Source organism: Microcaecilia unicolor, chromosome 11, assembly GCF_901765095.1.
Source record: "Microcaecilia unicolor chromosome 11, aMicUni1.1, whole genome shotgun sequence".
NCBI classification, from domain to species: Eukaryota; Metazoa; Chordata; class Amphibia; order Gymnophiona; family Siphonopidae; genus Microcaecilia; species Microcaecilia unicolor.
Window position 1 is genome coordinate 114,378,392 of NC_044041.1, and position 14,606 is coordinate 114,392,997.

The window sequence follows — 14,606 nt, forward strand, 5'->3', positions numbered from 1 at the left end:
TATACCTCTGAACAATAACATATTGTTTAGAAAGAAGAAGTTGAATCATACTGAGTGTCTAGCATGATTAAGAAGTGCTTCTATGGCATGTGTAACCTTCAAAATGAGAGGTGACTGCAGCACTGTATTCTCTGACAGAGATAGTAAAAGAGCAGCTGCGACCACCACTCTTAAACAAGGCAGATGTCCTTTGGCAACAGAATCAAGGGCAGCAGTGTAATAAGCAATTGGCCTAGAGTTCCCTTCATGTGGTTGAATGAGAACTCCAGAGGCAATGAAATTCTGTTCATGGCAAAACAGAGTAAACGGAGTTGTATTATTTGGTAAGCCCAATGCTGGGGCTGTAGACAAGGCCTGCTTAAGTTGTGTTAAGGCTTGCTCTTGTTCCTGTCCCCAGGGCAAGAGTTTTGGAACTGCTGTAGAAAGTAAATCCTGAAGGGGTTTGTTAATGACAGCGTAGTTCAAAATCCATTGTCTTCAATAATTCGCTATTCCAAGCAACTTCCTAAGTTGTTTCTTAGTAGTAGGCCGTGGTAAAGTTTGAACAGCAGCACTTCTTTTAGGCAGCAATTCTCTGCTACCTTGACTGAGTAGAAATCCCAAGTATGTTACTGGTTTGGCAAACCTAGACTTTCTTCCTATTGGCTTTTAGGCCTATATGGAATAGAGATGGTTAAGCAATAGCACAGAATCTTTTATACAGGTCTCCTTAGTGGATGAGCATATCAGGAGATTGTCAACATACTGTACAAAGATGGCACCTCCCTCAAATTGCAGAGGTTCTAAGGCCATTTTTAAAGCTTGAGAAAAATAAGACGGACTTTCAGTATATCCCTGACTCAAAGTTAGCCGCTGTATTTAAATGCAAAAAGTGATTGACTCTCAGGGGCCAAAGGCACCCTAAAGAAGGCACTACTGAGATCTATGACAGTGTAAAACGTTGCGTCTTGAGGAATGGCTGAAAGAATTGTAGCTGAATTAGGAACAACTGGGATGGAGGCAACAACAGCCCTATTAACAGCTTTCAGATCTTGCACAAATCTCCAGCTGATTTTCCCTGTTTTGGGGATAGGCAAAATTGGAGTGTTATAAGGAAATTTTATAGGATAGATGACTCCTTTATCCATTAAATCCTGAATCACTTGTTTGATACCCTCTTCAGCTTCTGAGTTCAGGTTATATTGGAGAACCTTGGGCACAGGCTTGGAAGGGTCCAGGTTGACTCTGACGGGTTCAGTCTGCAAGCCCCACTTTGGCTAGAAGCCACAAAGCCTGTGGAACAGCATGAAGATGAGTTTCCAATTCAGAATCTCACCTTCTCTCCTACTCTCTTCCTCCCTCTTGGCTTTTAATCTCCGCCTCTTTCTTCCGTCCATTTTGCCTTCCCCATTCCACCTAAATACCTCTCGCCTTCGACGCCTTCGTGGCCACACCTCTCCTACTCTCCTCCGCTCTCTTTTACTGCTTCTCTTACTCTCAGCCGGTGACATCAATCCCAATCCTGGCCCCCCTCACCAACTATTATCCCAACTCTACAGATCTCACCGCGACCTCTCTAACCTCATCTCTATTTCTTTACTCTCCTCCTCTTCTCTGCCCTTCTCTTGCGCCCTATGGAATGCCTGCTCTATCTGTAACAAACTCGCCTATATCCATGACCTCTTTATCTCGCGTCACCTCCATCTGCTCGCCATAACAGAAACCTGGCTCTGCCCTGATGACTCTGCTTCAGTCGCAGCCCTGTGCCATGGCGGTTATCTATTTTCACATACTCCTCGCCCTGCTGGCCGTGGGGGCGGTGTTGGACTACTTCTCTCTCCCTCCTCCAGATTTCAACCCCTTCTTCCACCTCAATCTCACTGTTTTTCCTCCTTTGAAGTCCACTCTATCCGCCTTTTCTCTCCTCTGCCTCTTCGAATAGCAGTCATTTATCGTCCCCCTCATAAGTCCCTTTCATCCTTTCTCAGTGACTTTGACGCCTGGCTTGCCTTCTTCCATGATCCTTCCTCCCCCTCTCTCATCCTTGGTGACTTTAATATTCCTGCTAATGATCCTTCCAACTCTTATATTTCCAAGTTACTCGCTTAACGTCCTCCTTTAATCTCCAACTATGCTCCACCTCCCCCACTCATCAAAATGGTCACTGTCTTGATCTCATCTTCTCCTCCAACTGTTCACCCTCTAGTTTCCTTGCCTCTGATCTTCCCTCCTCTGATCACCATCTTATAACTTTCACACTTAGAACGGGACTGGGAGGGAGGAGATTTATCTTATCTAATTTATCTAGGAATCTTCACGATATTGACCCTTCATCTCTATCCTCCCATGTTTCAAACCTCCTCTCTACTGTGGCACCATCCACGTCTGTCAACGAGGCTGTTTCTTCTTTCAACAATACTCTATCCTCTGCCTTAGACACTCTTGCACCTTTGATGACCCGCCCTATAAGGCGTACAAAACCCCAACCTTGACTGACTTCTAATATCCGCTACCTACGTTCCTGTACCCGCTCCGCCGAACGCCTCTGGTGGAAATCTCGGGCCCTTGCTGATTTCTTACACTTTAAGTTCATGCTGACCTCCTTCCAATCTGCTCTTTTACTTGCCAAACAGGATTATTATATCCAACTGACCAACTCTCTTGGCTCTAATCCTCGACTTCTCTTCACCACATTGAACTCTCTCCTCAAGGTGCCCCCTCTCCCAACTCCCCCTTCATTATCTCCTCAGACCCTTGCTGAATTCTTTCACAACAAGGTTCAAAAGATAAACCTTGCTTTCTCTACCTCACCACCTCTCCCTCCACTAGTCCATTCGCCTCTCTCTTCTTCCCCTCATTCCCTTTCCTCCTTTCCTGAAGTTACTATTGAGGAAACTACACTTCTCCTTTCTTCCTCAAAATGTACCACCTGTTCCTCTGATCCCATTCCCACCCACCTTCTTAATGCCATCTCTTCTGCTCTTATTCCTTTTATCTGTCACATTCTCAACCTCTCACTTTCCACTGCGACTGTCCCTGCTGCCTTTAAACATGCTGTGGTCACACCTCTCCTTAAGAAGCCTTCACTCGACCCTACTTGTCCCTCTAATTACCGACCCATCTCCCTCCTTCCTTTTCTCTCCAAATTACTTGAGCGTGCTGTTCACCGCTGCTGCCTTGATTTTCTCTCCTCACATGCTATTCTTGACCCACTACAATCTGGTTTTCGCCCTCTCCACTCAACCGAAACTGCGCTTACTAAAGTCTCCAATGACCTATTACTGGCTAAATCCAGAGGTCAATATTCCATCCTCATTCTTGATCTTTCCGCTGCTTTTGACACTGTCGATCACAGCATACTTCTCGATACCCTGTCCTCACTTGGATTCCAGGGCTCTGTCCTTTCTTGGTTCTCTTCCTACCTCTCCCTCCGCACCTTTAGTGTTCACTCTGGTGGATCCTCTTCTACTTCTATCCCTCTGCCTGTCGGCGTACCTCAGGGTTCTGTGCTTGGTCCCCTCCTCTCTATCTACACTTCTTCCTTGGTTCATTAATCTCATCCCATGGCTTTTCCTACCATCTCTATGCTGATGACTCCCAAATCTACCTTTCTACCCCTGATATCTCACCTTGCATCCAAACCAAAGTTTCAGCGTGCTTGTCTGACATTGCTGCCTGGATGTCTCAACGCCACCTGAAATTAAATATGACCAAAACCGAGCTTCTCATTTTCCCCCCCAAACCCACCTCCCCGCTCCCCCCCCCCCCCCCCCATTTTCTATTTCTGTTGATGGCTCTCTCATTCTCCCTGTCTCCTCAGCTCGAAACCTTGGGGTCATCTTTGACTCTTCTCTCTCCTTCTCTGCTCATATCCAGCAGATTGCCAAGACCTGTCGTTTCTTTCTTTACAACATCCGTAAAATCCGCCCCTTTCTTTCCGAGCACTCTACCAAAACCCTCATCCACACCCTTTTCACCTCTCTACTGCAATCTGCTTCTTGCTGGTCTCCCACTTAGTCACCTCTCCAGTCGGTTCAAAACTCTGCTGCCCATCTCGTCTTCCGCCAGGGTCGCTTTACTCATACTACCCCTCTCCTCAAGACCCTTCACTGGCTCCCTATCCGTTTTCGCATCCTGTTCAAACTTCTTCTACTAACCTATAAATGTACTCACTCTGCTGCTCCCCAGTATCTCTCCACACTCGTCCTTCCCTACACCCCTTCCCGTGCACTCCGCTCCATGGATAAATCCTTCTTATCTGTTCCCTTCTCCACTACTGCCAATTCCAGACTTCGCGCCTTCTGTCTCGCTGCACCCTACGCCTGGAATAAACTTCCTGAGCCCCTACATCTTGCCCCATCCTTGGCCACCTTTAAATCTAGACTGAAAGCCCACCTCTTTAACATTGCTTTTGACTCGTAACCACTTGTAACCACTCGCCTCCACCTACTCTCCTCTCTTCCTTCCCGTTCACGTTAATTGATTTGATTTGCTTACTTTATTTATTTTTTGTCTATTAGATTGTAAGCTCTTTGAGCAGGGACTGTCTTTCTTCTATGTTTGTGCAGCGCTGCGTACGCCTTGTAGCTCTATAGAAATGCTAAATAGTAGTAGTAGAATCGAGACCTTGAATATGCACAGGTTCCTTGAGAGACATATACAGTATTGCTTCAACACCCTGTGATCGTTGCCCTGGAACCTGAAGGAATATGCCATCTGGAGGACAGTAAATGGTGCAGTCCAGGTGACACAAAAGATATCTGCCCATCAGATTAACTGGAAGAGTAGAGCTCATAAGAAAAGTCTTTTCTTGATACGAGGAGCCCACTTGTATGAGCAAGGGTTCAGATAAAGCATGAGGTATTGGGTTACCAGATAGTCTTTCAGCTTGGACCATTTCCCCTGACAGACTGTGGGAAATTCTGAACATTTGAGAGCAGAGCATGTGGCTCCAGTGTCAATGAGCAACCGGTTTGGCTGTCCAGTCACTATAATATCAAATGAGCAATCAGCATCAAGGGATATGAGAGGATAGAGGATCTCAGGTGACGGTTTTCCATGAAAAGTCTCCTTGGGTTCTTCAGTGCTGGAGTTCTCCATAGTTAGTCACTAGGTGGGACATCATGAGTATATAGGGATTGTTCATCTTCAGAATTAGGGGGTCCTCGTGGAGGCTTTTCAGGACAAAAAGCTTTCCAATATCCCATTTGGCCACATATAAACCATGAGCCTCATGGTAGGCCCTTGTCTTCGATCTCTTTCTCTTCCCCTTCCTCATTTATTTGAGCTCTGAAAAGATCACAACTGCAGGTTCTTGTTTGTTTGTTAGCATAGAGTTGTTCTCGGCTTCCTGATTAAGTAATTTATGATGACACTGTTTAGCTACTTCAACTAGAGTCTCAGGTGTTTCTGTACTCCATCCAACATAAATGGTTTTCAGTAATGACTATAGAGGGGACAAAATCCCATTAACAAATGTCATCACTTACACCTGCAATAGCATTCTCTAAAGCATTGTCAATTCTAGAATATTTCTTAAATTCAGTTGCCAGCTGGTCCCAATATTTTGAGGGACCTTCTCCAGGTTTCTTTTGGCATGTATTATTAATGGTCTATGGACTTTTCCTTTAGGAAGCCGTCCTAACCTTTTCTAAACTCCGCTAAGCTAACCACCTTTACCACATTCTTTTGCAATGAATTCCAGAGTTTAATTACACATTGAGTGATGAAAACGTTTCTCCGATTTGTTTTAAATTTACTATATTGTAGCTTCATCGCATGCCACCTAGTCCTAGTATTTTTGGAAAGCGTAAACAGACGCTTCACATCTACCTGTTCAACTCCACTCATTATTTTATAGACCTCTATGATGTCTATCACGCATTAAAAGTTTTAACTTGTGCAAATAATTTTAATGCAATTAATTGCATCATGCTGCTCTCTCCTATCGCTGCCCCCTCCCTTCCCAGTACTCCTGCAGCTTGTTCTCTCCTACCCACTGCCATACATCAGCAGCCTTTTCTCTCCTGTCACCCCGCTCTCTGGCACCTCATCCCTCCTGCCCAACACCCTTTGAACTTGCCTTGTACACACAGCAGCATGAAGCACATGCTGCTCCACTCTTATCTGTAACCAGAGCCCTCCCTCCCTAGCGTCCCACCTTCTCTGATGAAACTTCCTGTTTCCTGCTGCAGGAGTCGGATACTGGAGAGGGAGGGCTCCGGTTACAGAGAGGAGCAGAGCAAGTTATGGTTAATGCCACCATCTGTACAAGGCAAGTGTGGAGGGCCACTGCGGCAGGGGTGGGATGAGATGCCAGAGAGCACGGTGGCAGCAGAGAAAAGGTTGCTGGTGTGCGGTGGGCAGGAGAGAACAAGCTGCAGGAGCATCGGGGAGGGAGGAGCGAAAAATATATGCAGGAGGGAGGAAGAGTCTGAGAGAGTCACGGGGTGGTAGGAAAGAAAATAAAAGTTTGTTGGTGTGTGTGTGTGGGGGGGGGGGGGGGGATGGTAGGAGATAATGCGGGGCAGCTGGAGAGAAAAAGCTGCAGGAGCTTCCGGGGGAGGGGAAATGAGGTTGTGCTAGTGGAGAGGAAAGGAAGGGGTGAGATGAGATGCTGCCTATAGAGGAAGAAAAGAGAAGAGAGATGGTGTCCAAAGAGAGAAAGGGAAGAGAAGAGAAATGGTGCCTATAGAGAGGAAGGGAAGAAAAGAGAGATGGATGAGATAGTGCCCATAGAGAGGGCTGCAGGGTTGACATATTAAAAAAAAAATTCCCACACACAACCGCTCAAAACCCGCCCAAAAACCGCACACACCCCACCCCCGACGTCATCACCCCCGCCCCCGCCGTCATCAACCCCGCCCCTTCCGTCATCACCCCCGCCGTCATCAGCCCCACCCCTTCCGTCATCACCCCCGCCGTCATCGCCCCGCCCAATACGTCAACAAACCCCGCCCAAAACGTCACAAACCCTGCCTCTGTCGCCATTAGCCTCACCCCCCGCCGGCCGAAAAACCGCCCAAAACCCGCACAGAAAAAAGAAAACGAGCCCAAAAAACCGCAACCCGCCGCGGGCAAATGTTTCCTGCGGTGGGTTGCGGAAAAACGCCCAATTGGGTGGGAAAACCGCCCATCTGGCAACCCTGGAGGGCGGGGAAGAGAGGAGGTGGTGCCCATGGGCAGGGAGGAGAGACCAGAGGAGATGGTGCCCAAGGCAGAGAGGGGAGAACGAAGTAGAGAGGAGATGGTTCCCATGGATGAAGGGAAGGGATAGAAACAAGACAGTTATAAGGAGGAAGAAAAATGGCAGAAAGTTGATTGTGAAAGTTGTTATGGGGAAGAAGAGAGGAGGAGAGAAAAGAAATAGTGAGGAAAGAGGAGGCCCTGAAAATAGAGTTCAGAGCACAGACAGAGGAATAGAACCAGAGGCAAGGAATAAGATGATTAGAAAAATAAAATAACCGGACAACAAAGGTAAGAGAAATGATTTTATTTTTAGTTTTCTGAGTTTAGTAACTGAAGTACAATACGTCAGTTTTTGAATTTACATCTGCAGTCTATATTTTGCACTGTACAGGTGAAAATGTGAGAGGGACACTTTATGAGATAAACCATGTGATTTAAAAATCTTAATTGTGGCAGGGCGTGCGATTAAAAAGTTTGATCGCGATTGATCTTGCAATTGAATGTTTTGGTTGCTGAACGGCCCTAAAAACTATTAATATTACTAATAGGATGTGCATCAAACATTCAGTTTCTCAGGTTCTGTGCAGCTCTATCTTGAGGCAAATTTCTTTGGATTTGGAGATTTTTAGCTTTGGTTTGTTTCCTTCTTGCAGCCTTCTTGAAGAGCCTGAACAGCAAACAGAGGCGGGAGCACTATGGCATCAAAGATTATGTGAAACTGAAGGAAATTCATACCTGGAAGGAGACGGCCAAAAGTAAGCCAGTGTCCAGCTCAGGGACCCTTCTTACTGATATTTATTAGCCCAGTGCCCTAAGTAGTGAAAAGAAGGCAGAAAATTACTTTAAAATCTTGGCTTAATTTAGTCCAGGATTAAATCTCTGGTAGGCTTTAGGCATACAAGAACGTTGGGGCCCCTGCCAAAATAAATACATTTTTAACCCCCTCCCCCAATGTATTATGGCTGAAAAGTATGTATTTTTCCTGATATGTGTAAGGCTACCCAGATTTATGTGGGTATTACTTGAGAAGCACCAAGAGATGATATCCCTTGTTTCCATATAAATGTTTATTCTCCACAGACAAAGCAGGGTAGATGGAGGACATTACCATACAGTGTGCCTACAACATATCTAGTGTGCCGTAGCTCTCCTTTAGCTCAAGAGAAGCCTTTTGGCATGTCCTGAGCATATGCGTACATTCCTTCTCCCGCCAGTCTACTTCTTTCTGAGCTCTAGACAAATCACAGTGCCCTTATGTCCCTCAATGGCAGACAAGCACATTAAAACAAAACAAAACCCTACAAGAAAGGGCAATCCCTTGGAATCTCTTGCAAAAAAGAAAAGAAAAAAAAGATAGTACTCTTGAAGTTCACAGAGCTAGTAATCCAATCCCCCCCCCCCCCCTTCAGAAAATTGCAGGTTGTGCCCACGCTTTCCTCCACCCTCCCCCATAGGCCAAACTTGGATACCTTAGAGAGTTTTTTCAGCAGTGGCATAATTCTTCCTCTAGCCCTCCTGTATAACTGGATGCTGTAGTCATGCTGGTGATAGCAACCAGTACATGAGCACGTGACTGGCAGAAACCTGATTGATGCTCCACTCCTTCCCCTCCAAGGCTCATGGCAAGATCAAGCCCAGGAACTTCAAAAGAGCTGCGATTAGGATGTGATCATGAGGACACCATCAACGAAGCAGCAGGCAGCAAAACAAACCAGGTAAGCTCCACAAGGCTGCCCATCCTCTGGCAGACTGCGGGGCTCCTCCACAACTGCAGAAGGAATACAGGAAGGCCAAGACAACCTACAAATTTACAAATCTAACCCAGGGGCACTCCTCCCCCATAAAGTGACCAAGTGGGCCCCAACCCCTCAAGACTGGGACTTGGGCACCCCTCCCTCAAAATTAAATGCTTCCATGCTTCTGCTCACACCAGAGCCCATGGCTCCTCAAGTTGGTCCCAAGGACTCGGATACAAGCGGTGCTTTCCTGCACTTTCTACACAGATTCATACGGACAGCACCACTATCCTGCAGCAGTCTGCAGCACAGCTGGCTGTAGCAACTCCTGCCTCTCCCCCTGAGCTCAGCACTTCTATGCTTCCAGATCTCAACCCCCCCCCCCCCCCCCACCTGTGGCTAGTATCAAACACTGGACTCCACCCTCTTTCACCTACTTCCTTCCCTGTCATCATTTGCCCTAAATCCAGGGTGATTCCTCTGCCTCCAAGTGGGATGTGTTGGAGGATGATGAGTCCTCTCTCTAGCTTCTTAGCCCAGCAGGAGAGGGGCAAAAGCAAGCAGAAGATTACTCTTACCCTCACTTCTTACAAAAGGTTTCCAAGATCCTGGAACACTGCTCCAGAGAAAACCCGGGCAACAAACGGGACTTTCTGCACTGCTCCAAAAATGATAGCCCTACTGGTACATCAACAGGCTTATTTTCGCAAGAGAAGGGCACCCATCTTCCGACACAAATCGGGAGATGGGTGTCCTTCTCTCAGGGTCGCCCAAATCTGCATAATCGAAAGCCGATTTTGGGCGTCCTCAACTGCTTTCCGTTGCGGGGACGACCAAAGTTAATGGGGGCGTGTCAGCACCGTAGCAAAGGCGGGACTGGGGCGTGCTTAAGAGTGGGCGTCCTTGGCCGATAATGGAAAACAGAAGGGTGTCCCTGATTAACACTTGCCCGACTTTACTTGGTCCATTTTTTCTTGCGACCAAGCCTCAAAAAGGTGCCCGAACTGACCAGATGACCACCGGAGGGAATCGGGGATGACCTCCCCTTACTCCCCCAGTGGTCACTAACCCCCTCCCACCCTAAAAAAAACTTAAATTTTTTTTTGACAGCCTCAAATGTCATACCCAGCTCCACGACAGCAGTGTGCAGGTTCCTGGAGCAGTTTTTGTGGGTGGAGTGCACTTCAGGCAGGCGGACCCAGGCCCATCCCCCCCTACCTGTTACACTTGTGGTGGTAAATGTGAGCCATCCAAAACCCACCCGAAACCCACTGTACCCACATGTAGGTGCCCCCCTTCACCCCTTAGGGCTATGGTAGTGGTGTACAGTTGTGGGTAGGGGGGTTGGGGGGCTCAGCACCCAAGGTAAGGGAGCTATGCATCTGGGAGCAATTTGTGAAGTCCACTGCAGTGCCCCCTAGGGTGCCCAGTTGGTGTTCTCGCATGTGAGCGGGACCAGTGCACTATGAATTCTGGCTCCTCCCACGACCAAAGGGCTTGGATTTGGTCGTTTTTGAGATGGGTGTCCTCGGTTTCCATTATGGCTGAAAACCGGGGACAACCATCTCTAAGGTCGACCATTTCAACATTTTGGTTGACCATCTCTAAGGTCGACCTAAATGTTGAGATTTGGGCGTCCCTGACCGTATTATCGAAATGAAAGATGGACGCCCATCTTGTTTCGATAATACGGGTTTCCCCGCCCCTTCGCAGGGACGTCCTGCGAGGACGCCCTCCTGAAAATTTGGGCGCCCCGTTCGAGTATGCCCCTCCAAGTGTTTCAGGATTTTCAGCTCCATAACCAGGTAAAGCTGCCTTCAAACTCTATGGTCTTAGGCAGGAATCATGAAGTCCAAGACTTTCAGATCACAACTTAGCATACCTTCTGGAAAGGATCCTCAGCAGGGTAAATAGAAAGGACTACCAAGGTGCAGTGTTTTCACTGAAGATTGTTCACTAAGTTTAGTACCTTCAATACTAATATTCACTGCTGCCACAGCTCGAAGAAACTTCAACATCTGGCTCAAGGGGCAACCATGACAAATCTTTCCACCTTCATGTTGCTCCACGAATGATGGACGGCAAACACAGAAGAAAGTGGACCTCCACAATGGAAAAACCAAGAAAAGAACACAGCGATGCCTATGACACAATATTGTGGATGCCCACAGTGGCTATCAGGACACATTGGACCACCTGGCTTAGGGACTTGCATGACTGGCTAGCTGATGCACCCTGCCTGGGTGACAGCCTATCTGAAGATAAAGTATAATTGCTTCACTCTGCGAGAGCTGTCTTTGCAGCCACAAACTTCTGCAAGGACTTGTATGACTTGCTGATACACTCTGCCTGGGCAACAGTCTGTCTGAAGATATGATAATTGTTTGAATGCAACTTTGCAACCAGCTGTCCAGCCTGTCCAACCCAAATACAGGAGATCCTACCATCATCATTTCTTACAGCAGTTCTACTCTAGGAGACAATTCCTATGCTATGACAGATATACGTCCCAGTGGCAACTCACTCGTCTACACTCAAAAGCTTTTTGAGTGTATCAATATAGACTTGGGAAGGCAATTGCATATTCCTGGGAGTGAGCACCAAGGAATGGATCAACTCTATAGGATGATCTGGGTACGTCCTAGTGATCCGAATTGGCAATTGTTTGGAAGAGAATGCTGGGCTTGAAGGGCCTTTAGTGTGATCCTGTATGATACATTTTATGTTCTTTTTTTTTTGTTACATTTGTACCCCGCGCTTTCCCATTCATGGCAGGCTCAATGCGGCTTACATGGGGCAATGGAGGGTTAAGTGACTTGCCCAGAGTCACAAGGAGCTGCCTGTGCCTGAAGTGGGAATCGAACTCGGTTCCTCAGTTCCCCAGGACCAAAGTCCACCACCCTAACCACCAGTTTAGTAAAGATTTTACTTTCTACCAATAAGGACTTGATATACAAAGGTTTTTTCTCATTCTTTGAGGAAAATAGTTTACTAATTATGGTTCTAAGATACACCAGATAATAGTTATATAGCATGGTGAAGCTATAAGAAAACTTTACAGCAGAGCTTGTATGGGGTTACGATCACCAAAAGATTGGTGTGTGCTACTTTAAAGAGCTAGGTGAGGCTTAGGAACTTCAGTAGCAGTTCTTTTATGTAGGACAAATGTTCATTGACTCCTTGATTCTGCACAATTTAATTGAATAGCAAGCCGATTAGTGCCAATAATTGACTTTTTAACAATTATTGGCACTAATTATATAATTGGGACCAACACATGTAAAGTTAGACGCAGAATCCACACCTAAAATATACACATGTTCCAAAAAAGGGGCTGCAGAAGTTGGAGGGTCATAGGTGTTTTGAGATGGAACAGGGAAGTAAATGGCTTTACTTGAGTAATTACAGATTCCTTGTCATCAAGCATATGAATCCATTACGAATGGGTTGTATCCAGCAGGGGGAGATAGAGAGCACTGAAAAACCATAGTGCCTCATGGCCAGCTAGCTCCATCTGCCTCTTCAGTATCTCCCCAGCAGGGTGGACACAGCTTATTCAGCTCCTTCAGAAATCTGCCTGGGGTGGCTCCTGTGCTTTGGCCAGTTGTAGCAGGGGTGTTGTGGCTGGTGGTGCCCACTTTAAAAGCACATAGGTTCGCCCTTTCCCTGCCTTACCCGGCCCCCGATGTGGATGTAGACACATAGGTTTGCCCTGTCCATGTCTTTTCCCACTCTCTCATTTGTGGATGCAGGCACATTGGTTTGCCCTTTCCCACTCTACTGATCCTCCAGAGTTGGAAATTTGCCTCTATTGCTGTTGTCTCTAACTTTCCTCACAGCGTTAAAAAAAAAAAAAAAAAAGTCGTGTTGCACTTTGGCGCTGCGATTCCAGAAAAGAGGTTTTCTTCTGATTGTGCAGCGTGACCAGAGCTCTGGGACTCGGTCTGGTGAGGTAAGAGCGTTTTGTAGCTCCTCCAGGGAGGGCCCACGATCAGTACGTTTTTGGCACGAATCCACCATTTTGAATTTTCCGCCGTTTTTCGGCGATGGCTGCGGAGGTTGTTAAGCGCTGTTCCAGTTGTGGCAAGTGCAGATCAGCAGCAGGGCTCTGTAAATCGTGCCCGAGCATGGCGAGCAATGTTTCTTGCCGCTCAGTGGTGCTGCCAGTGGGTGCCATTTTGAACGCGCAGCATGACGCGACCCCCGTTGAAGCGGAGGGGTTTGAATCTGGAGGGGAGCCTCGTGTGGAGGCTAATGGGGGGAGCTTCTAGCCCCGGACTGGAACTGGGAGGCCAGGGTGAGCCCTTCTCCCCTGAGTTTGTGTTATTGCTACATAAAGCATTCACGTTAAAAAGAGCTCTCCCGCAGGGGTCTCATTCGGCCCTGCTAACTGTTCCCCCTCCAGTGGAGCCCGGCCTCGGATTGCCATCAGGTGCGTTTTCCCCTGACAGCGGGCCGCAAGACAAGCGCAGAAGGGTTAATTCCCCTTCAGAGAGTGACGCACCCCCCTTCTCCTCCCTAGTCACGGCTGTGACAAAGAGAACTACCCTCCCAGTTGAAGGAGGAGTTGCCCTGAAGGACATGCAGGACCGACGCCTGGGATCAGCTATGAAACGGTCCTTTGAAATTTCAGGCCTATCCTTACGGGCGTCTGCATGCAGCTGTTATTCTGCCCGAGCCTGCCTCGCTTGGTTACAACAGGCAGTGGAACAGCCCGGAGATGGAGCGGAGGTGGCACTGCGGATGGAGTCGGCCTTGTCTTTCTTGGCTGACGCCCTTTATGATCTGGTCAGAGCTTTGGCTAAACAGGTGGTGGTGGCGGCTCGCCGTCTTCTATGGCTGCGGCATTGGGCGGCTGACATGGCCTCTAAGCAAAGGTTGGTGAAGTTGCCCTTCTAAAGCCTTCTATTTGGTGAGGAGTTGGAGAAAATTGTTAAAGGCCTTGGGGGATGCTAAACCCCAGCGCTTACCCGAGGATAGGCCGCGGCCTTCTTCCAAGGGTCAGGCGGTTCCCTCCTCTTACAGACCTCGCTTCTGTGAAGCTAGAAGGTACCGCCCGGGGGTGTTCTGCTGGGTTAACTTCTCATGCCCGCTTTTAGCAGAGGAACTTCTTTCGTTCAGACAAGCGTTCCGCAGTGACCGGCTCAAGGCCTGGAGTTCAAGGGTGACCCTCTTAATGATGGTGCGCCGGCCTTCTCCTCGATTCCTGCAATAGGAGGATGGCTTTCCCTCTTTCTCAAGGAGTGGGTCAAGATTTCCTCAGATCAGTGGGTTTTGGACCTGATCAGAGATGGCTACAGAATAGAATTCAATGCCCCGGTGAGAGACGTGTTTGTGGAGTCCCGATGCGGTTCTGCCGTCAAACGGGCGGCGGTAGAAGAGACCTTGCAAGGCTTGATTCACCTAGGGGCGGTGTCCCCGGTGCCTCCCGCCGAACACAGCTCCGGCCGTTACTCCATTTACTTTCTGGTGCCGCGAAAAGGCGGGTCTTTTCGGCCCATCCTTGACTTAAAAGAAGTCAACAAGACTCTAAGAGTGCGGCATTTTCACAAGGAAACCCTGCGCTCTGTCATTGTGGCGGTACAGCCAGGAGAGTTTCTCACGTCTCTGGACCTGAAAGAAGCTTACTTGCACATTCCTATTTGGCCCCCGCACCAAAGGTTTCTGCGGTTTGCGATAATGGGAAAACATTTCCAGTTTCGG

General features: G+C 47.9%; 1 protein-coding gene across 1 annotated transcript in view; it reads left to right on the forward strand.

The window, feature by feature from the left end:
- MACROD1 (mono-ADP ribosylhydrolase 1) overlaps nt 1-14,606 on the forward strand; it is a gene marked incomplete in the record, with an annotated part of 1,234,860 nt that overhangs the window by 20,254 nt on the left and 1,200,000 nt on the right. The window contains 1 exon segment of the mRNA XM_030218128.1: nt 7,821-7,922. Coding sequence (XP_030073988.1) covers nt 7,821-7,922 — 102 coding nt within the window.